Source organism: Salmo salar, chromosome ssa15 (genome assembly GCF_905237065.1).
Source record: "Salmo salar chromosome ssa15, Ssal_v3.1, whole genome shotgun sequence".
NCBI classification, from domain to species: Eukaryota; Metazoa; Chordata; class Actinopteri; order Salmoniformes; family Salmonidae; genus Salmo; species Salmo salar.
The window spans coordinates 4,119,514-4,141,945 of record NC_059456.1 but is presented as its reverse complement, the minus strand read 5'-3'; the positions used below and the strand labels follow the sequence as shown (position 1 = coordinate 4,141,945).

The following is a 22,432-nucleotide window of genomic DNA, read 5'->3' as shown; positions in this document are numbered from 1 at the left end:
GAAAATCTGTGGTGGGAGCTGAAGGTTTGAGTTGCCAAACGTCAGCCTCGAAACCTTAATGACTTGAAGAAGATCTGCAAAGAGGAATGGGACAAAATCCCTCCTGAGGTGTATGCAAACCTGGTGGCCAACTACAAGAAACGTCTGACCTCTGTGATTGCCAACGAGGGTTTTGCCACCAGGTACTAAGTCATGTTTTGCAGAGGGGTCAAAAACGTATTTCCCTCATTAAAGTGCAAATCATTTTTTAACATTTTTGACACGTATTTTTCAGGATTTTTTTTGTTATTCTGTCTCTCACTGTTCAAATAAACCTACTATTAAAATTATAGACTGATAATTTCTTTGTAAGTGGGCAAAAGTACAAAATCAGCAGGGGATCAAATACTTTTTCCCCCCACTATACAGGGGTACCGGTACCGAGTCAATGTGGAGGCTACATACTGGGGCTACCGGTACCGAGTCAATGTGGAGGCTATATACTGGGGCTACCGGTACCAAGTCAATGTGGAGGCTATATACTGGGGCTACCGGTACCGAGTCAATGTGCGAGGTACAGGTTAGTCGAGGTAATTTGTAATGTAACTATGCATAGATAATAAACAGTAAGTAGTAGCAGTGTAAAAACAATGTAGATTGTGAGGGTGTCCATTTGAATAGTTGTTCAGCAGGTTTATGGCTCGGGGGTAGAAGCTGTTAAGGAGCCTTTTGGTCCTAGACTTGGCGCTCCGGGAACCGCTTGCTGTGCGGTAGCAGAGAGAGAACAGTCTATGATTTGGGTGACTGGAGGGCATTTGGCAGTTCTTACAGGCAGTTTCTTGATGGGCGCATGACACGATCGTGTCTTGGAGCTCTACAGCTTAGTTGTTGCTCTGACATGCGCTGTCAACTGTGGGAGCTTATATAGACAGGTGTGTGTCTTTCCAAATCATGTCCAATCAATTGAATTTACCACAGGTGGACAGTCAAGTTGTCGAAATATCTCAAGGGTGATCAATGGAAACAGGATGTACCTTTCACGTCCTGACCATAGTAAGATGTTATTTTCTATGGTAGAGTTGGTCAGGGCGTGACAGGGGGTGTTTTTCTATGTTTTCTATTTCTATGTTCATGTTCTAGTTTTTAATTTCTATGTTGGTTTTGTTTGGGATGATCTCCAATTAGAGGCAGCTGGTCCTCGTTGTCTCTAATTGGAGATCATACTTAAGTAGGGTTTTTTTTCCACCTGAGTTTGTGGGAGATTATCTATGAGTCAGTATATGTTTCACCTCTGCGTCACGGTTTGTTGTATTTTTTCATTCAGTTTATTTAGGTATTGCATAGTTTCACAGTGTAAATTAAATGTTGAATGACACACACGCTGCACTTTGGTCCGCTTCTCCTTACGACAACCGTGACAGTACCTGAGTTCAATTTCGAGGAAAAGAGGAAAAATAGAGCAACAAGTAGAGTCAAATGCTTCTTTATTAATTTGATAGAAAAACTGAAAAATACATACATATATTCTTGACATTACATAATAAAAAAGTATATTTACATATTTACATGCTTTTTATTTTTTCCATTGGAAATATTAGAAATGTCTCTCAACTAGTAAGTCATGTTGTGTAACAGATACTGACTTTGTAAATATAAAATACAACTTTCTAAGTACCATTCAACAGTGTAAACATATATTTAGGCAGTCTTCAGGCTGTCTTCAGGCAGTTTTCAGGCAGTCTTCTTTGCATTCCTCAGGAATAGCTCTCTCTCCATCAAGTTCTCACCTGAACTGGTGTCGTTAATTTTACTGCACACTCCTGAAAGGAAAAACAATCATTATCCATATATCATTAGTACATATATCAATAACACATATATCATTAATAAATGTATAATGTACATATAGTAATACACATATTACTGATATAATGCTGATGTACTGATATAATACTGATATACTGATTTACTGATATACTGATGTACTGATATAATACTGATGTATTGATGTACTGATATAATACTGATGTACTAATATAATACTGATGTACTGATATAGTACTGATATACTGATTTACTGATATACTGATGTACTGATATAATACTGATATACTGATAAAATACCATTATACTGATATAATACTGATGTACTGATATAATACTGATGTACTGATATAATACTGATGTACTGATATAATACTGATAAAATACCGATGTACTGATATAATACTGATGTACTGATATAATACTGATGTACTGATATCGTACTGATATAATACTGATGTACTGATATAATACTGATGTACTGATATAATACTGATGTAGTAATATCATACTGATATAGTGATGTGAGTATTGCTCTGTTGAGAATAATGCGTATGGATCAGTTACTGTGTATTGAAGTTGTAATGAAGTCTGCATATGAAGTCCTCACCTTTGGTTTTTCAGTATTTTCTCAATGGTTTTCTTGGCAAATGGAGCCTCTGGATTCAGACACTTCTTCCCTTTTCCGTTCTTCAGAGTGACACTGAATATACAAGGAGAGAGAGACTACTGTTAGAAGTTATCCATCACAACTTTCAAATGAGGATAGAGAGAAATAATATTATCTTAATAGCAGGTGTACAAATAAATAGTAACATTCACCATTGTGTCCATCTACTAAGCTAGTCACAATATACACTGATATGAATATAGTACAGACAGACAGACAGACAGACAGACAGACAGACAGACAGACAGACAGACAGACAGACAGACAGACAGACAGACAGACAGACAGACAGACAGACAGACAGACAGACAGACAGACAGACAGACAGACAGACAGACAGACAGACAGACAGACAGACAGACAGACAGACAGACAGACAGACAGACAGACAGACAGATTTCTTACATGATCTCCATGTTCCGGCAGGAGTGGCTAGAGGTGTACACTTCGAGCTTCTCAATGAGAACAGGTTTAACGTGGTTCACCATTCCATTCAGACACAGGCACCGAGCTTTAGAATGACCCACTTGGCCTGGGGATGACAAGAAAAGGTTATGACATGTTTGGTTATGGTATTATTGCAGCTAAGATCTAAACTCTTCAGTCAGAAATCCAACTTAATATTTGACTACACTTCTCCCTGGCTATGCTACAGATTTCTAATAAAGATGTCAAAGATATTATAAATATAATTCAAAATATTTCATAGATGTTACCTTCAACATTGACCAGGAGCAGACAGGCCAGGAAGCTGATGAGGACTGTTGATGTCATCATGTTGGTCATGGATACTGCTTCTTCAGTTTCTTTAAGAGTCTGGATGGACAGCTCAGTCAAGTGATGGATGTTGTGAATGGAGGAGAGCTTGGCTTGTATTTATACTGTATTTATATTAAGCCCCACCCTTTCTCTGACAGTCATCCAATGAGAAGGGGAGAGAGAGAAAGAGAGGGGTTTTCCCTGTCCTCTGTTTCAGCTCCTTTCTCCTTTTCCCTGCTTCTCCTTTCACACAGGATTTCCCATTTCTCAGAAACACTCTCTCTGACAGTGAAATTTGAGGCGTGTTTAAGACAGAGAGATGATAGAACCTGTCTTTCCTTTTCCATCCCAAATGGCACCCTATTCCCTATATAGTACACTACTTTAGACCAGAGCCCTATTCCCTATATATTTAACTACTTTAGACCAGAACCCTATTCCCTATATACTGCCCTACTTTAGACCAGAGCCCTATTCCCTATAAAGTACACTACTATAGACCAGAGCCCTATTCCCTATATAGTGCACTACTTTAGACCAGAGCCCTATTCCTTATATAGTGCACTACTTTAGACCAGAGCCCTAATTCCTATATAGTACACTATTATAGACCAGATCCCTATTCCCTATATAGTGCACTACTTTAGACCAGAGCCCTATTCCCTATATTGTGCACTACTGTTGACCAGAGCCCTATTCCCTATATAGTGCACTACTTTAGACCAGAGCCCTATTCCCTATATTGTGCACTACTGTTGACCAGAGCCCTATTCCCTATATGTTGCACTACTATAGACCAGAGCCCTATTCCCTATATATATTGCACTACTGTTGACCAGAGCCCTATTCCTTATATAGTGCACTACTTTAGACCAGAGCCCTATTCCCTATATTGTGCACTACGTTTGACCAGATCCCTATTCCCTATATTGTGCACTACGTTTGACCAGATCCCTATTCCCTATATTGTGCACTACGTTTGACCAGATCCCTATTCCCTATATTGTGCACTACGTTTGACCAGAGCCCTATTCCCTATATAGTGCACTACGTTTGACCAGAGCCCTATTCCCTATATAGTGCACTACGTTTGACCAGATCCCTATTCCCTATATTGTGCACTACGTTTGACCAGAGCCCTATTCCTTATATATAGTGCACTACTATAGACCAGAGCCCTATTCACTATATGTTGCACTACGTTTGACCAGAGCCCTATTCCTTATATAGTGCACTACTTTAGACCAGAGCCCTATTCCCTATGCAGAACACTACGTTTGACCAGAGCCCTATTCCCTATATAGTGCACTACGTTTGACCAGATCCCTATTCCCTATATTGTGCACTACGTTTGACCAGAGCCCTATTCCTTATATATAGTGCACTACTATAGACCAGAGCCCTATTCCCTATATGTTGCACTACGTTTGACCAGAGCCCTATTCCTTATATAGTGCACTACTTTAGACCAGAGCCCTATTCCCTATATAGTGCACTACTGTTGACCAGAGCCCTATTCCCTATGCAGAACACTACTTTTGACCAGAGCCCCATTCCCTATATAGTGCACTTCTTTTGACCAGAGCCCTATTCCCTATATAGTGCACTACTGTTGACCAGAGACCTATTCCCTATGCAGAACACTACTTTTGACCAGAGGACTATATGTGCCATTTGAAAGTTAACCATGGCCTTCTTGGTTACATTTCCATGATATCAAAGACAACGACGTCAGGCTACCTTAAGACACGTTTGGCACCAATAAAGGTGTCCCTATTATTCCCATGCGAAACAGTTCATACATATATTATGACAACATTTTGTGAAGTCTTTGAGAAGTTTTGGTCTTCGGCAAGGTTTTTTTTCAGCTGTTCCTGAGGCAAGCCAAAGTTCGGTAGCCAAAGTCTACGCCTGTTTGTCGGTGATTGGTCAACAGTAGGGATTCTTCAATGAAGTGTATTTTGTCGTTCAATGAGAGACGACTCATTTTCATGCATATTATTGCACTTGAGAAACACTGAATCCAAACATTTTAGTTAGATGTAAAATTGTACGACTAAAGATTTCGTCTGCAAAAATGGCAAAATGATTTACAGATTTCTTTAGTTATCTCAGATGAATTCTGACTACTTTTGAGGATTTATATACTGGCTACAGCGTTTCAGTTTTTTTCTAGTTTTTCAAGCTTAGGTCTTTTAACAAAGTATGCGAGGCACACATGTCCCAAGTACTGCTAGGAGTTAACCTAATACAGCAAGCATTAAAAAAACACCTGAAACTATACTGAACAAACATATAAACGCAACATGTAAAGTGTTGGTTCCATGTTTCAGGAGCTGGGAGTATTTATGTTTGTAATAAAACCCTTTTCTGTCGAAAAACTAATTCTGATTGGCTCCCCATTGGGTGGGCCTGAAAGGAATATACACAGTACGAGTCAAAAGTGTGGACACATCTACTCATTCAAGTGTTTTCTTTATTTTGACTATTTTCTACATTGTAGAATAGTAGTGAAGACATCAACACTATTTATTTTCAAATAATGTGGCCCCAATCAACAACTTCAATTTGAAGTATTTGAAAGTATTTTCAATTTTTTATTTCCAAGTACATTATTTAACATACCCAACCGACCTGGGTTAAATGCATGGGACTGCATTTAAATCAGTGATTTTTATATTTTCAAACACATGCCAAGACTTTTCAAGTGTATTTCCAAAATACATACCAATATTCAACTACTTGTCAAATAAAAAATATCTAATACAGTAAAGATCTAACACAGTAATTGAAAAAAAAATAGTAAATGATCTCAGATCTGATTGTGACCCGTAATTAAGGCTCCCTGTCAGATGAATGATCTGATCTCAGACCTGTAATTAAGGATCCCTGTCAGATTAATGATCTGATCTCAGACCTGTAATTAAAGATCCCTGTCAGATGAATGATCTGATCTCAGACCTGTAATTAAGGATCCCTGTCAGATGAATGATCTGATCTCAGACCTGTAATTGAAGATCCCTGTCAGATGAATGATCTGATCTCAGACCTGTAATTAAAGATCCCTGTCAGATGAATGATCTGATCTCAGACCTGTAATTAAGGATCCCTGTCAGATTAATGATCTGATCTCAGACCTGTAATTACGGATCCCTGTCAGATTAATGATCTGATCTCAGACCTGTAATTAAGGATCCCTGTCAGATGAATGATCTGATCTCAGACCTGTAATTAAGAATCCCTGTCAGATTAATGATCTGATCTCAGACCTGTAATTAAGAATCTTTGTCAGATGAATGATCTGATCTCATACCTGTAATTAAGAATCCCTGTCAGATGAGTGATCTGATCTCAGACCTGTAATTAAAGATCCCTGTCCGATTAATGATCTGATCTCAGACCTGTAATTATGGATCCCTGTCAGATTAATGATCTGATCTCAGTCCTGTAATTAAGGATCCCTGTCAGATTAATGATTTTAGACAGCTAGTAACAGCACCACAGTAACTGTACATGCTATCATCAAATACCAACCAGAAACACATCCAATGCATTGTGTTTTTGTTTGAAAGGACCTTTGGCTCAATATGGTATATTTATCAACTTAGAGGAATGTGTTGATAGTAGCCTACTGTAGAATAACTGACTGGGTGAAAAGCAGATTCTGTGGAAAAGTTCCCGTTTCCAGGAAAGAAGTTACTGTCCATTTGAAAAAGGGCCAAATGGAAGTGAAACTGAAAGTGAATACAGGCCTAGTTCCCTCCTTATTGAAGGAATGTAGTTTCAGTTTGGGACTTTCCCTTTCACCTCTTACATCTGGTCGGTTTAAATGGGATAGTAGGTAAATGGTTTGATTTCAAGGAATGCAGTTGTGTCCCTGTGTGTTAATATACAAAGTAGTAGAGTAGTACACTACCAAACTACCACAAATGTATGAATAAACTCACATTTCCTTTTAAGAATCTGATACTGTTCAGATTAACTTTTTTTCCAGAACAAAGAACCAACCAGACATGAAAGTTACTTTAGGAAACGTTGTTTTTAATACAAGGTACAACAACAACCAACAAACCACAGCAATACTGTAAGAAAGATGGTGGTACTGTTATAAGAACAGTATCAGAGATTTAAAGGTTTAAATGACATCAAGTGGATTTAGTGAAGAGATGGGTAGAACAGAGACAAAGTAACATGATGACACCAAAGAATATAAAGCTGTGGATTAAAACAGGAAGTGGCAACACTGAATTCCAGAGAATCACACAACTTTGTGTGTGTGTGTGTGTGTGTGTGTGTGTGTGTATTTCTGTGTGAGTGTATCTCTTTGTGTGTGTGTGTGTGTGTGTCTCTCTCTCTGTGTGTGTGTGTATTTGTGTGTGAGTGTATCTCTGTGTGTGTGTCTGTGTGTTTGTGTATTTGATTTGTGTGTGAGTGTATCTCTGTGTGTGTGTGTGTGTGTGTGTGTGTGTGTGTGTGTGTGTGTGTGTGTGTGTGTGTGTGTGTGTGTGTGTGTGTGTGTGTGTGTGTCTGTGTGTTTACAAGATAAACAGCGAAAGTCAATTAAAAAAACAATTTTGCTATTAAATTCATTTCTGAATTTCTTTTTGCGAGTAACATTCCCCTTTACTCCTGGTTACAATAATAGGCTAATCATCTTGACGTGTAGGCTATGCAATTACCAATAGGCAGGTTTCCAATGACTCAGGTTTATTTGATTAAAGCAATGTCGGCAAAGACATCTTTGTGACATGTGTAATGGAAGAAGCCACTGCTCCTAAACCGCCATAAAAAAGCCAGACTACGGTTTGCAACTGCACATGGGGACAAAGATCATACTTTCTGGAGAAATGTCCTCTGGTCTGATAAAATAAAAATAGAACTGTTTGGCCATAATGACCATTGTTATATTTGGAGGAAAAAGGGGGATGCTTGCAAGCTGAAGAACACCATCCCAACCGTGAAGCACGGGGTTGGCAGCATCATGTTGTGGGGGTGCTTTGCTGCAGGAGGGACTGGTGCACTTCATAAAATAGATGGCATTATGAGGGAGGAAAATCATGTGGATATATTGAAGCAACATCTCAAGACATCAGTCAGGAAGTTAAAGCTTGGTCGCAAATGGGTCTTCAAACTGGACAATGACCCCAAGCATACTTCCAAAGTTGTGGCAAAATGGCTTAAGGACAACAAAGTCAAGGTATTGGAGTGGCCATCACAAAGTACTGACCTCACTCCTATTGAAAATCTGTGGGCAGAACTGAAAAAGCATGTGCGAGCAAGGAGGCCTACAAACCTGACTCAGTTACACCAGCTCTGTCAGGAGAAATGGGCCAAAATTCACCCAACTTAGTGTGGGAAGCTTGTAGAAGGCCACCTGAAACGTTTGACCCAAGTTAATAATAGATTGTAATGAGGTTTAGCATTGAGTGAGTCATTTGTCCCAAAAAATTTGCTTTAAGGTTTTTTTAAATATTTAGCACCAACCTATTGCTAGTTACCCATTCTAAAACTGACTGGAGCTCTATGTTAAGTGTCTCTGATATTAATTTTACTGTTGTAGCCGACGTGTATACTGTTGAGTCATCAGTGTACATAGACACACAGGCTTTATTCAAGGTCATTGGAAGGTCATTTGTAAAAACAGAAAACAATAATAGCCATAGCCGGTTGCCCTGCGGTACACCACACTCAACTGAATTTTCATGAGAGAGCCTTCCATTAACAAAACCCCTCTGTGTTCTATTAGATAGGTAACTCTGTGTTCTATTAGATAGGTAACTCTGTGTTCTATTAGTTAGATAACTCTCAATAAACCCTCTGAGTTCTATTAAATTGGTAACTCTGGGTTCTATTAGATAGGTAACTCTGGGTTCTATTAGATAGGTAACTCTGTGTTCTATTAGAAAGGTAACTCTGGGTTCTATTAGATAGATAACTCAGGGTTCTATTAGATTGGTAACTCTGTTCTATTAGATAGGTAACTCTGTGTTCTATTAGATAGGTAACTCTGGGTTCTTTTAGATAGGTAACTCTGTGTTCTATTAGATAGATAACTGTGTGTTCTATTAGATAGGTAACTCTGTGTTCTATTTGATAGGTAACTCTGGGTTCTATTAGATAGATAACTCAGGGTTCTATTAGATAGGTAACTCTGTTCTATTAGATAGGTAACTCTGTGTTCTATTAGATAGGTAACTCTGGGTTCTTTTAGATAGGTAACTCTGTGTTCTATTAGATAGATAACTGTGTGTTCTATTAGATAGGTAACTCTGTGTTCTATTTGATAGGTAAATCTGGGTTCTATTTGATAGGTAACTCTGGGTTCTAATAGATAGGTAACTTTGGGTTCTAGTAGATAGGTAACTCTGGGTTCTATTAGATAGGTAACTCTGGGTTCTATTAGATAGGTAACTCTGGGTTCTATTAGATAGGTAACTCTGTGTTCTATTTGATAGGTAACTCTGGGTTCTATTAGATTGGTAACTCTGTTCTATTAGATAGGTAACTCTGTGTTCTATTAGATAGGTAACTCTGGGTTCTTTTAGATAGGTAACTCTGTGTTCTATTAGATAGATAACTGTGTGTTCTATTAGATAGGTAACTCTGTGTTCTATTTGATAGGTAACTCTGGGTTCTATTAGATAGGTAACTCTGGGTTCTAATAGATAGGTAACTCTGGGTTCTATTAGATAGGTAACTCTGTGTTCTATTAGATAGGTAACTCTGTTTCTATTAGATAGGTAACTCTGTGTTCTTTTAGATAGGTAACTCTGTGTTCTATTAGATAGATAACTCTGTGTTCTATTAGATAGGTAACTCTGTGTTCTATTTGATAGGTAACTCTGGGTTCTATTAGATAGGTAACTCTGGGTTCTAATAGATAGGTAACTCTGGGTTCTATTAGATAGGTAACTCTGGGTTCTATTAGATAGGTAACTCTGTGTTCTATTAGATAGGTAACTCTGTGTTCTATTTGATAGGTAACTCTGTGTTCTATTAGATAGGTAACTCTGTGTTCTATTAGATAGGTAACTCTGGGTTCTATTAGATAGGTAACTCTGGGTTCTATTAGATAGGTAACTCTGTGTTCTATTAGATAGGTAACTCTGTGATCTAATAGATAGGTAACTCGGGGTTCTAATAGATAGGTAACTCTGGGTTCTAATAGATAGGTAACTCTGGGTTCTATTTGATAGGTAACTCTGTGTTCTATTAGATAGGTAACTCTGTGTTCTATTTGATAGGTAACTCTGTTTTCTATAAGATAGGTAACTCTGTGTTCTATTAGATAGGTAACTCTGTGTTCTATTTGATAGGTAACTCTGTGTTCTATTAGATAGGTAACTCTGTGTTCTATTAGATAGGTAACTCTGTGTTCTGTTAGATAGGTAACTCTGGGTTCTACTAGATAGGTAACTCTCAATCCATAATAAGGTAGACGATGCAAATCCATAACACCTACGTTTTTTCAGCAATAGATTATGATAAATGACATCAAAAGCTGCACTGAAGTCTGTAAGAACCGACACTGGGGTAGAGAAGCAGGTACGGAGAGTGAACATTTCATTTTGCACCGACATGGAACAGGACAGGAACAGCGTCAGAACCGGTTAACACAATGACATACGACAATTAATGCAGAAGTGGGGAACAGAGCTGGGGAACAGACAGAGATAGGGGAGGTAAAGTCCAGGTCAGTGCAATGAATCGCTGATGTGCGTGATGAGGGATGCAGGTGTGCGTAATGATGGTGGCAAGAGTGCGTAGTGCTGGGCAGGGAGGGAGAGCGGTAGCAGGCGTGACAAAGTCTAACAAAACAGCTCCCACAATCTTCTTACCATCAATTTCTTTCAGCCAATCATCAGTCATTTGTGTCAGTACCAAGGATGTTGAGTGCCCTTCCCTATAAGCATGCTGAAAGTCTGTTGTTTTGTTTTCTGTCAAAAACCATAGTATTTGATCAAACACAATTTTTTCCAAAAGTTTGCTAAGCATTTGTAACAGGCTGATTGGTCGGCTGTTTGAACCATTAAATGATGCTCTGCTGTTCTTGGGTAGCTGAATGACCTTTGTCTCCCTCATGTCTGAGGGCACACCGTCTTCTAACCTTCAATTGAAGATGAGGCAAACAGGAGTCAAAATGTATTCTGCTACCAACCTCAGCAAATTTACCATCAAGGTCGTCGGTACCAGGTGGTTTGTCCTTATGTATAGATAGCAAAAACAAATGTCACCTCTTCCATACCCTTTGTGGAAGAGGTGGACTCAAACTTTTAACTCAAATCTACAGTGCTTGTATTTCATTATTTGGTACATTATGCACGAATATGAAGGCTCAGCATTTGTTGTTTGCATGTCATACCTAAGTTTGCTAGTCTTGTCAACAACAAAGATATTAAAGTGGTTGGCAATATCAAAGGGTTTTGTTATGAACAAGCCATCTGCCTCAATGAAGGATGGAGGCGAGTTTGCTTTTTTCCATGGAATTTAATTTAAAGTACTCAAGAGTTTTTTACTTTCATTCTTTATATTATTTATGTATGTTCCATAGTATAGTTTCTTATTTTCATTATTTTAGTTACGTAATTTCTCAATTGACTATGTTTGCCAGTCTGCTGTGTTGTCAGACTTATTTGCTTTTCCCTTTGCCTCATCCCACTCAGCCATACAGTTTTTCAAATCATCATCTATCTCAAATCAAATCAAATTGTATTTGTCACATGCCCCCCGTGAATGCTTACTAACAAGCCCTTGACCAAAAATGCAGTTTTAAGAAAGACTTAAGAAAATTACAAAAGTTTAAAAAAATCAAATCAATCAAAAAGTAACACAATACATCTACATAACAATAACGAGGTTATATACTGGGGCAACCGGTACCGAGTCAATGTGGAGGCTATATACTGGGGCTACCGGTACCGATTCAATGTGGAGGCTATATACTGGGGCTACCGGTACCGATTCAATGTGGAGGCTATATACTGGGGCTACCGGTACCGATTCAATGTGGAGGCTATATACTGGGGCTACCGGTACCGAGACAATGTGGAGGCTATATACTGTTGCTACCGGTACCGAGTCAATGTGGAGGCTATATACTGGGGCTACCGGTTCCGAGTCAATGTGGAGGCTGTGTACTGGGGATACCGGTACCGAGTCAATGTGGAGGCTATATACAGGGGCTACCGGTACCGAGTCAATGTGGAGGCTATATACTGGGGCTACCGGTACCGAGTCAATGTGGAGGCTATATACTGGGGCTACCAGTACCGAGTCAATGTGGAGGCTATATACTGGGGATACCGGTACCGAGTCAATGTGGAGGCTATATACTGGGGATACCGGTACCGAGTCAATGTGGAGGCTATATACTGGGGATACCGGTACCGAGTCAATGTGGAGGCTATGTACTGGGGCTACCGGTACCGAGTCAATGTGGAGGCTATATACTGGGGCTACCGGTACCGAGTCAATGTGGAGGCTATATACAGTGAGGGAAAAAAGTATTTGATCCCGCTGCTGATTTTGTCCGTTTTGCCCACTGACAAAGAAAGGATCAGTCTATAATTTTAATGGTAGGTTTATTTGAACAGTGAGAGATAGAATAACAACACAAATATCCAGAAAAACGCATGTCAAAAATGTTAGAAATTGATTTGCATTTTATTGAGGGAAATAAGTATTTGACCCCCTCTCAATCAGAAAGATTTCTGGCTCCTAGGTGTCTTTTATACAGGTAACGAGCTGAGATTAGGAGCACACTCTTAAAGGGAGTGCTCCTAACCGCAGCTTGTTACCTGTAAAAAGACACCTGTCCACAGAAGCAATCAATCAAGATTCCAAACTCTCCACCATGCCCAAGACCAAAGAGCTCTCCAAGGATGTCAGGGACAAGATTGTAGACCTACACAAGCTAATGGGCTACCATCGCCAAGCAGCTTGGTGAGATGGTGACAACAGTTGGTGCGATTATTCGCAAATGGAAGAAACACAAAAGAACTGTCAGCATCCCTCGGCCTGGGGCTCCATGCAAGATCTCACCTCGTGGAGTTGCAATGATCATGAGAACGGTGAGGAATCAGCCCAGAACTACACGGGAAGGATCTTGTCAATGATCTCAAGGCAGCTGGGACCATAGTCACCAAGAAAACAATTGGTAACACACTACGCCGTGAAGAACTGAAATCCTGCAGCGCCCGCAAGGTCCCCCCTGCTCAAGAATACATATACAGGCCCGTCTGAAGTCTGCCAATGAACACCTGAATGACTCAGAGGACAACTGGGGAAAGTGTTGTGGTCAGATGAGACCAAAATGGAGCTCTTTGACATCAACTCAACACGCCGTGTTTGGAGGAGGAGGAATGCTGCCTATGACCCCAAGAACACCATCTCCACCGTCAAACATGGAGGTGGAAACATTATGCTTTGGGGGTGTTTTTCTGCTAAGGGGACAGGACAACTTCACCGCATCAAAGGGACGATGGACGGGGCCATGTACCGTCAAATCTTGGGTGAGAGCCTCCTTCCCTTAGCCAGTGCATTGAAAATTGGTCTTCAATGGTTTATTCCCGCATCACAATGACCCAAAACACACGGCCAAGGCAACAAAGGAGTAGCTCAAGAAGAAGCACATTAAGGTCCTGGAGTGGCCTAGCCAGTCTCCAGACCTTAATCCCATAGAAAATCTGTGGTGGGAGCTGAAGGTTCGAGTTGCCAAACGTCAGCCTCGAAACCTTAATGACTTGGAGAAGATCTGCAAAGAGGAACTGGACAAAATCCCTCCTGAGATGTGTGCAAACCTGGTTGCCAACTACAAGAAACGTCTGACCTCTGTGTTTGCCAACAAGGGTTTTGCCACCAGGTACTAAGTCTTGTTTTGCAGAGGGGTCAAAAACTTATTTCCCTCATTAAAGTGCAAATCATTTTTTAACATTTTTGACACGTATTTTTCAAGATTTTTTTTGTTATTCTGTCTCTCACTGTTCAAATAAACCTACTATTAAAATTATAGACTGATAATTTCTTTGTAAGTGGGCAAAAGTACAAAATCAGCAGGGGATCAAATACTTTTTCCCCCCACTTTACAGGGGGTACCGGTACCGAGTCAATGTGGAGGCTACATACTGGGGCTACCGGTACCGAGTCAATGTGGAGGCTATATACTGGGGCTACCGGTACCGAGTCAATGTGGAGGCTATATACTGGGGCTACCGGTACCGAGTCAATGTGCGAGGTACAGGTTAGTCGAGGTAATTTGTAATGTAACTATGCATAGATAATAAACAGTGAGTAGCAGCAGTGTAAAAACAATGTTGATAGTCAGGGTGGCCATTTGAATAGTTTTTCAGCTGGTTTATGGCTCGGGGGTAGAAGCTGTGAAGGAGCCTTTTGGTCCTAGACTTGGCGCTCCGGGAACCGCTTGCCGTGCGGTAGTAGAGAGAGAACAGTCTATGATTTGGGTGACTGGAGGGCATTTGGCAGTTCTTACAGGCAGTTTCTTGATGGGCGCATGACACGATCGTGTCTTGGAGCTCTACGGCTTAGTTTTTGCTCTGACATGCGCTGTCAACTGTGGGAGCTTATATAGACAGGTGTGTGTCTTTCCAAATCATGTCCAATCAATTGAATTTACCACAGGTGGACAGTCAAGTTGTCGAAATATCTCAAGGGTGATCAATGGAAACAGGATCTACCTGTCACGTCCTGACCATAGTAAGATGTTATTTTCTATGGTAGAGTAGGTCAGGGCGTGACAGGGGGTGTTTTTCTATTTCTATGTTCATGTTCTAGTTTTGTATTTCTATGTTGGTTTTGTTTGGGATGATCTCCAATTAGAGGCAGCTGGTCCTCGTTGTCTCTAATTGGAGATCATAAGAAAGTAGGGTTTTTTTCCACCTGAGTTTGTGGGAGATTATCTTTGAGTCAGTATATGTTTCACCTCTGCGTCACGGTTTGTTGTTTTTTTTCATTCAGTTTATTTAGGTATTGCATAGTTTCACAGTGTAAATAAAATGTGGAATGACACACACGCTGCACTTTGGTCCGCTTCTCCTTACGACAACCATGACAGTACCTTAGTTCAATTTCGAGGAAAAGAGGGTTAGGGTTAAAAATAGAGCAACAAGTAGAGTCAAATGCTTTTTTATTAATTTGATAGAAAACCTGAAAAATACATACATATATTCTTGACATTACATAATAAAAAAGTATATTTAAATATTTACATTTTTTTTATTTTTTCCATTGGAAATATTAGAAATGTCTCTCAACTAGTAAGTCATATTCTGTAACAGATACTGACTTTGTAAATATAAAAAACAACTTTCTAAGTACCATTCAACAGTGTAAACATATATTTAGGCAGTCTTCAGGCTGTCTTCAGGCAGTTTTCAGGCAGTCTTCTTTGCATTCCTCAGGAATAGCTCTCTCTCCATCAAGTTCTCACCTGAACTGGTGTCGTTAATTTTACTGCACACTCCTGAAAGGAAAAACAATCATTATCCATATATCATTAGTACATATATCAATAACACATATAACATTAATAAATGTATAATGTACATATAGTAATATACATATTACTGATATAATGCTGATGTACTGATATAATACTGATATACTGATTATACTGATATACTGATGTACTGATATAATACCGATATACTGATGTACTGATATTGTACTGATGTAATACTGATGTATTGATATAATACTGATGTACTGATATAATACTGATATACTGATTTACTGATATACTGATGTACTGATATAATACTGATGCACTGATAAAATACTGATGTACTGATATAATACTGATGTACTGATATAATACTGATGTACTGATATAATACTGATGTACTGATATAGTACTGATGTAATACTGATGTACTGATATAATACTGATGTACTGATATAATACTGATGTACTGATATCGTACTGATATAATACTGATGTACTGATATAATACTGATGTACTGATATAATACTGATGTAGTAATATAATACTGATATATTGATGTGAGTATTGCTCTGTTGAGAATAATGCGTATGGATCAGTTACTGTGTATTGAAGTTGTAATGAAGTCTGCATATGAAGTCCTCACCTTTGGTTTTTCATTATTTTCTCAATGGTTTTCTTGGCAAATGGAGCCTCTGGATTCAGACACTTCATCCCTTTTCCGTTCTTCAGAGTGACACTGAATATACAAGGAGAGACAGACTACTGTTAGAAGTTATCCATCACAACTTTCAACTGAGGATAGAGAGAAATAATATTATCTTAATAGCAGGTGTACACAATTAAAAAATAAATAAATAAATGGCAACATTTACCTTCATGTCCATCTATATACTAAGCTATGCACAAGATGCAATTATATCAATATAGGTCAAACAGACAGACAGACAGACAGACAGACAGACAGACAGACAGACAGACAGACAGACAGACAGACAGACAGACAGACAGACAGACAGACAGACAGACAGACAGACAGACAGACAGACAGACAGACAGACAGACAGACAGACAGACAGACAGACAGACAGACAGACAGACAGACAGACAGACAGATTTCTTACATGATCTCCATGTTCTGGCAGGAGTGGCTGGAGGTGTACACTTCGAGCTTCTCAATGAGAACAGGTTTAACGTGGTTCACCATTCCATTCAGACACAGGCACCGAGCTTTAGAATGACCCACCTGGCCTGGGGATGACAAGAAAAGGTTATGACATGTTTGTTTATGGTGTGATTGCAGCTAAGAACTAAACTCTTCAGTCAAATCAAACCTATTATTTGACTACACTTCTCCCTGGCTTCATCCATGCTACAGATTTCTAATAAAGATGTCAAAGATATTATAAATATAATTCAAAATATTTCATAGATGTTACCTTCAACATTGACCAGGAGCAGACAGGCCAGGAAGCTGATGAGGACTGTTGATGTCATCATGTTGGTCATGGATACTGCTTCTTCAGTTTCTTTAAGAGTCTGGATGGACAGCTCAGTCAAGTGATGGATGTTGTGAATGGAGGAGAGAAGTGATGGAAGTTGTGAATGGAGGAGAGCTTGGCTTGTATTTATACTGAAATCCCCACAATCTCTGATGGTCATCCAATGAGAGTGGGAGGAAGAGAGAGAGAGTGTGAGAGAGCGAGAGAGAGAGGGTTTTCCACTTGTCTCTCAGCTCCTTTCTCTTTTTCCCTGCTTATCCTTTCACACAGGACTTCCCGTTTCACAGAAGCTCTCTCTGACAGTAAATTCTGAGTAATGTTTTAGGCAGAGACATGATGCAATCTGTCTTTCCCTATGCGTCCCAAATGCCACTCTATTCCCTATATAGTGCACTACTTTAGACCAGAGCCCTATTCCCTTTACAGTGAACTATTGTTGACCTCAGCTCTATTCCCTATATAGTGCACTACTTTTGACCAGAACCCAATGGACAATGGTCAATAGTATTTCACTAAATAGGGAACAGGGTTCCATTTGGGGTAAAGCCTGCATAAGTGAAACATGGACATCATGAACATCTCCATGGTGTTCATCTCCATGGTGTTCTTTAGAATGAAGAGCAACACAAGAGTCAAAGATAACGATTTTCTCTTGAAAAAAAAAAAATCATCAATAGTACTGTTTGTCTATTTTCAGACACCGTAACCAGTATACACTTTCAGAAAATAGTCATAATGAATCGAAGATAACGCAAGAAACCTGTCATGCTTCTCATTTCTAACAATTTGTGCATATAATATGACGATATTTTGTTACGTTTTTTTTTTCATTTTGGTATTTGGTAAGGGTTTTTTCGGCTGTTCCTGAGGCAAGCCAAAGTTCGGCAGCTGAAGTCTACGCACCTTCGTCTGTGATTGGTCAACAGTAGGGATTCTTCAATTAAGTGTTTGTTGTCATTCAATGAGAGATTACTCATTTTCATGCACATTTTTTCACTTGAGAAATACTGCACCCAAACATCTTAGCTAGATGTAAAAGACCTCCTCAAGACCTACTCAACAAACAATATCAAAATGAATGACACATTTATTTAGTTATCTTAGATTAATTCAGACTTTTTTGAGGAAGTGTTTACTGGCTGCAGTCGGCTCCTCTCCTTGTTCGGGCGGCGTTCGGCGATCGACGTCACCGGCTTTCTAGCCATCGTCGCTCCATTTTTCATGTATCCATCTGGAAGTCTCTCCAGCGCCTCGACCAGCGCAACCGAGGTTCCTCTTACAACTAGACCTATACCTGGCCACCGTTCACCCAGCTCCCTCAGGAAGGGAGAGAGTGTCCACCCTCGTCTCATGCCTCTCGTGGAGAGCTCTGGAGTTGGCAAACGCTGTGTGGGGTGAGGAAGACGCGGCGTTGGACCACTTTGAGGAGTTCACCCGCCGCTTCCGGGCCGTATTTGACCATCCGCCCGAAAGGTAGAGCCATCCGGTGCCCATGGAGTTGGGAGGGGCTGCGCGTAGGGAGGCTGGAGGAGGGGCCTTCACGTGCACCATCTGTGGCCGCAGAGGGCACACTGCCAGTCGGTGCCGGGTTGGTCCCTCTGGGAGTCGAGGCAGCAGGCAGGGCACTCTGGCGTCACCCCAAGTGAGTCTGCACCACTCTCATCCAGAGTCCTCTGTTGTCCACTTGTTTGTACCTGTTTGTTTCCCTGAGTTTTCCCCACATTCCCAGCATAAGGCGCACGTCGACTCAGGCGCAGCTGGGAATTTTATCGACAGAGTGTTAGCTCTTAGTTTAGGGATCCCCATTATTCCTGTGGTTAGACCTTTCCCGGTTCACGCTCTGGATAGTCAACCATTAGGGTCCGGGCTAATCAGGGAAGCCACCATCTCCCTGGACATGGAGATGCAGGGAGGTCACAAGGAGAGAATCAGTCTCTTTCTCATTGACTCTCCTGCGTTTCCCGTGGTACTAGGCCTTCCCTGGTTGGCTCGTCATAACCCCAAATTTCCTGGCAACAGAAGGCTCTCACAGGGTGGTCGCGAGAGTGCTCGGGGAGGTGTGTCTGCATTTTCTCGCGTGTTATTTCATGAAGCCTGTTTGTATACATTTGATGATTGTGACTGTTTTTGCGCATTTTACAAGTTGTCTTGTTGGTTGGAGGTTTTTTGGACACAGCTGCGTCCGTCTGTATATTCTCTCCTGCCGAAATAAAGTGTGTGCCTGTTCACAATTCTCTGTTCTCCTGCACCTGACTTCAGCACAAGTAAGCACACGCCTGACACACTCTTTCCATTTCCCCTGAAGACCGGAACATACTGTTGGTGGGGACTCGGCAGAGGATAGCTAGAAGCAAACCAAACCTAGTATGCAAACGCCTTAAGAATCAGGCAACCCCAAGACACTTTGAACAGCCCTAAGAGAGGAGTAGTTCAAACCCTGTTCCCATAAAAAAAAGATCTAAGCAGAAAAGGGAAGCATATTGGAGGAATGATATGATCCAAGTTGTCTGAGGAGCACTGAAGTGGAACTTGAATTGTATGACCAATCCTCCCTGATATTCTGTTGAATGAGAGACATTGTCTTGAGAACTCAAAAGATGAAGCTCTTATGCAAATACATTCTGGCTATGCATGACTGTTACCTGTAATAGATCAGGTAAAAAGGATCCTTGTCAAACTATACAGGGATTCTTTTTATTTTTTGTATTTCACCTTTATTTAACCAGGTAGGCCAGTTGAGAACAAGTTCTCATTTACAACTGAGACCTAGCCAAGATAAAGCAAAGCAGTGCGACACAAACAACACAGAGTTACACATGGGATAAACAAACGGACAGTCAATAACACAATAGAAAAATCTATATACAGTGTGTGCAAATGTAGTAAGATTAGGGAAGTAAGGCAATAAATAGGCCATAGTGGCGAAATAATTACAATTCTGTAATGACCTGGAGCCAGTGGGATTGGTGACGAATATGAAGCGAGGGCTAGCCAACAAGAGCATACAAGTCGCAGTGGTGGGTAGTATTATGGGGCTTTTGTGACAAAATGGATGGCACTGTGATAGACTACATCCAATTTTCTGAGTAGAGTGTTGGAGGCTATTTTGTAAATGACATCGTCCAAGTCAAAGATCGTTAGGATAGTCAGTTTTACGAGGGTATGTTTGGCAGCATGAGTGAAGAATGCTTTGTTGCGGAATAGGAAGCCAATTCTAGATTTAATTTTGGATTGGAGATGTTTAATGTGAGTCTGGAAGGAGAGTTTACAGTCTAACCAGACACCCAGGTATTTGTAGTTGTCCACATATTCTAAGTCAGAACTGTCCAGAGTAGGGATGCTAGACGGGTGGGCTGGTGCAGGCAGCAATTGGTTGAAGAGCATGCATTTAGTTTTACTTCTATTTAGGAGCAGTTGGAGGCCACGGAAGGAGAGATGTATGGCATTGAAGCTCGTCTGGAGGGTTGTTAACACAGTGTCCAAAGATGGGCCAGAAGTATACAGAATGGTGTCGTCTGCGTAGAGGTAAATCAGAGAATCACCAGCAGCAAGAGCGACATCATTGATGTTTACAGAGAAAAGAGTCGGGCCAAGTATTGAACCCTGTGGCACCCCAATAGAGACTGCCAGAGGTCCGGACAACAGGCCCTCCGATTTGACACTGAACTCTATCAGAGAAGTAGTTGGTAAACCAGGCGAGGCAATCATTTGAGAAACCAAGGCTGTCGAGTCTGCCAATAAGAATGTGGTGATTGACGGAGTCGAAAGCCTTGGCCAGGTCGATGAATACGGCTGCACAGTATTGTCTTTTATTGATGGTGCTTATAATATCGTTTAGGACCTTGAGCATGGCTGAGGTGCACCCATGACCAATTCTGAAACCAGATTGCATAGTGGAGAAGGTACGGTGGGATTTGAAATGGTTGGGGATCTGTTTGTTAACTTGGCTTTCGAAGACTTTAGAAAAGGAAGGGTAGGATAGATATAGGTCTGTGAACAGTTAGGGTCTAGAGTGTCACCCCCTTTAAAGTGGAGGATGACCGCGGTAGCTTTCCAATCTTTGGGAATCTCAGATGATACAAAACAGAGGTTGAACAGGCGAGTAATAGGGGTTGCAACAATTGCTGCGGAAAATTTTAGAAAGAGTTTGAGATTGTCTAGCCCAGCTGATTTGTAGGGGTCCAGATTTTGCAGCTCTTTCAGAACATCAGCTATCTGGATTTGGGTGAAGGAGAAATGGGGGAGGCTTGGGCAAGTTGCTGTGGGTGCAGAGCTGTTGACCGGGGTAGGGGTTCATGTGGAAAGCATGGCCAGCCGTAGAAAAAGGTAGCAACAGCTCCACAGTAGCTGTACAAATACCATAATCAAATGCACTATTCAATTTGTGTTAGAAGAGTCTGAACAATGGATAAATGTACAAAATCCTTTGTAACAATCTGGTATATTTATAACCTTAATTGATTCACCTAATCAATAAGAGGACTGTGTTAATAGTAGACTACTGTAGAATAACTGGGTGACAAGCAGATTCTGTGGAAAGGTTCCCATTCCCAGGAAAGAGGATGTATTGTTGAAAAAGGGACATATGAAAGTTAAACTCAAAGTGAATACAGGCCTAGAATACAGGAATGTAATTTCAGTTCGGGACTTTCCCTTTCACCTCTCAAATCTGGTTGGCTTAAATGGGATAGTAGGGATTTCAAGGAAATGAATCAACAACATAGCTAAATAGGATAGGAGGGAAATGGTTTGATTTCAAGGAAAGCAGTGGTGTCCTTGTGTGTCTGTAACACCCAACAGGGCTGTGTGACAGAGGACCAAGTAAAAATGGAAGTAAAGGGAAAACAGCCTGAGGAATCAAAGGAGAGTAGTTTCACTTCTCAAAGGTCTACCTCATAGACTTCTACCTTCTCACTGATGTCATTAATATGGTGCATTAAATCAACTAAATAAAAAAATGATCCCTGACAAACAATAAGTTAATAAATAAAGTAGTAGAGTTTTACCAAACTACATCAAGTTTATTCATTAACTCACATTTCCTTTTCAGAATCTGATACTGTTCAGATGAACTGGGTCCATTTTCACAGAGCAAACAACCAACCAGACATGGAAGTTACTTTAGGAAACGCTGTTTTAATATATATCAAAATATAAAATATAACTAAAAATATTGACAAACGAACCACAACAATATTGGCAAGAATTATGGAGGTACTCTTATAAGAACAGTATTAGAG

General features: G+C 40.4%; 2 protein-coding genes across 2 annotated transcripts; both read right to left on the bottom strand.

Annotated features, from left to right (window-relative positions):
- Positions 1-1,446: 1,446 nt before the first annotated feature.
- On the bottom strand, positions 1,447-3,336 carry LOC106570889 (C-X-C motif chemokine 11-1). The gene is made up of 4 exons (XM_045695237.1): positions 3,190-3,336; positions 2,879-3,005; positions 2,414-2,506; positions 1,447-1,799 (listed from the first exon to the last, which is right to left on the bottom strand). Exons 1-4 carry the CDS (start codon positions 3,257-3,259, stop codon positions 1,787-1,789), a joined length of 303 nt encoding a protein of 100 aa, XP_045551193.1. The 5' UTR covers positions 3,260-3,336; the 3' UTR covers positions 1,447-1,786.
- Positions 3,337-15,443: 12,107 nt separating this feature from the next.
- Positions 15,444-17,372, bottom strand: LOC123727116 (C-X-C motif chemokine 11-1-like). Its single transcript, XM_045695236.1, has 4 exons — positions 17,130-17,372; positions 16,815-16,941; positions 16,337-16,429; positions 15,444-15,710 (listed from the first exon to the last, which is right to left on the bottom strand). The coding sequence occupies exons 1-4, from the start codon at positions 17,350-17,352 to the stop codon at positions 15,698-15,700; spliced, it is 456 nt and encodes a 151-aa protein (XP_045551192.1). The 5' UTR covers positions 17,353-17,372; the 3' UTR covers positions 15,444-15,697.
- Positions 17,373-22,432: the final 5,060 nt, after the last annotated feature.

What these genes read in the sequence shown, in the direction of transcription:
- LOC123727116 (XM_045695236.1), bottom strand. Translation starts at nt 17,352, where the DNA reads ATGACCATCAGAGATTGTGGGGATTTCAGTATAAATACAAGCCAAGCT. An exon ending in GCTCCTGGTCAATGTTGAAG is followed by an intron (nt 16,942 to 17,129) that starts GTAACATCTATG and finishes TGTCATCCCCAG; the next exon opens with GCCAGGTGGGTCATTCTAAA. An exon ending in TGCCAGAACATGGAGATCAT is followed by an intron (nt 16,430 to 16,814) that starts GTAAGAAATCTG and finishes TTGTATATTCAG; the next exon opens with TGTCACTCTGAAGAACGGAA.
- LOC106570889 (XM_045695237.1), bottom strand. Translation starts at nt 3,259, where the DNA reads ATGACCAACATGATGACATCAACAGTCCTCATCAGCTTCCTGGCCTGT. An exon ending in GCTCCTGGTCAATGTTGAAG is followed by an intron (nt 3,006 to 3,189) that starts GTAACATCTATG and finishes TGTCATCCCCAG; the next exon opens with GCCAAGTGGGTCATTCTAAA. An exon ending in TGCCGGAACATGGAGATCAT is followed by an intron (nt 2,507 to 2,878) that starts GTAAGAAATCTG and finishes TTGTATATTCAG; the next exon opens with TGTCACTCTGAAGAACGGAA.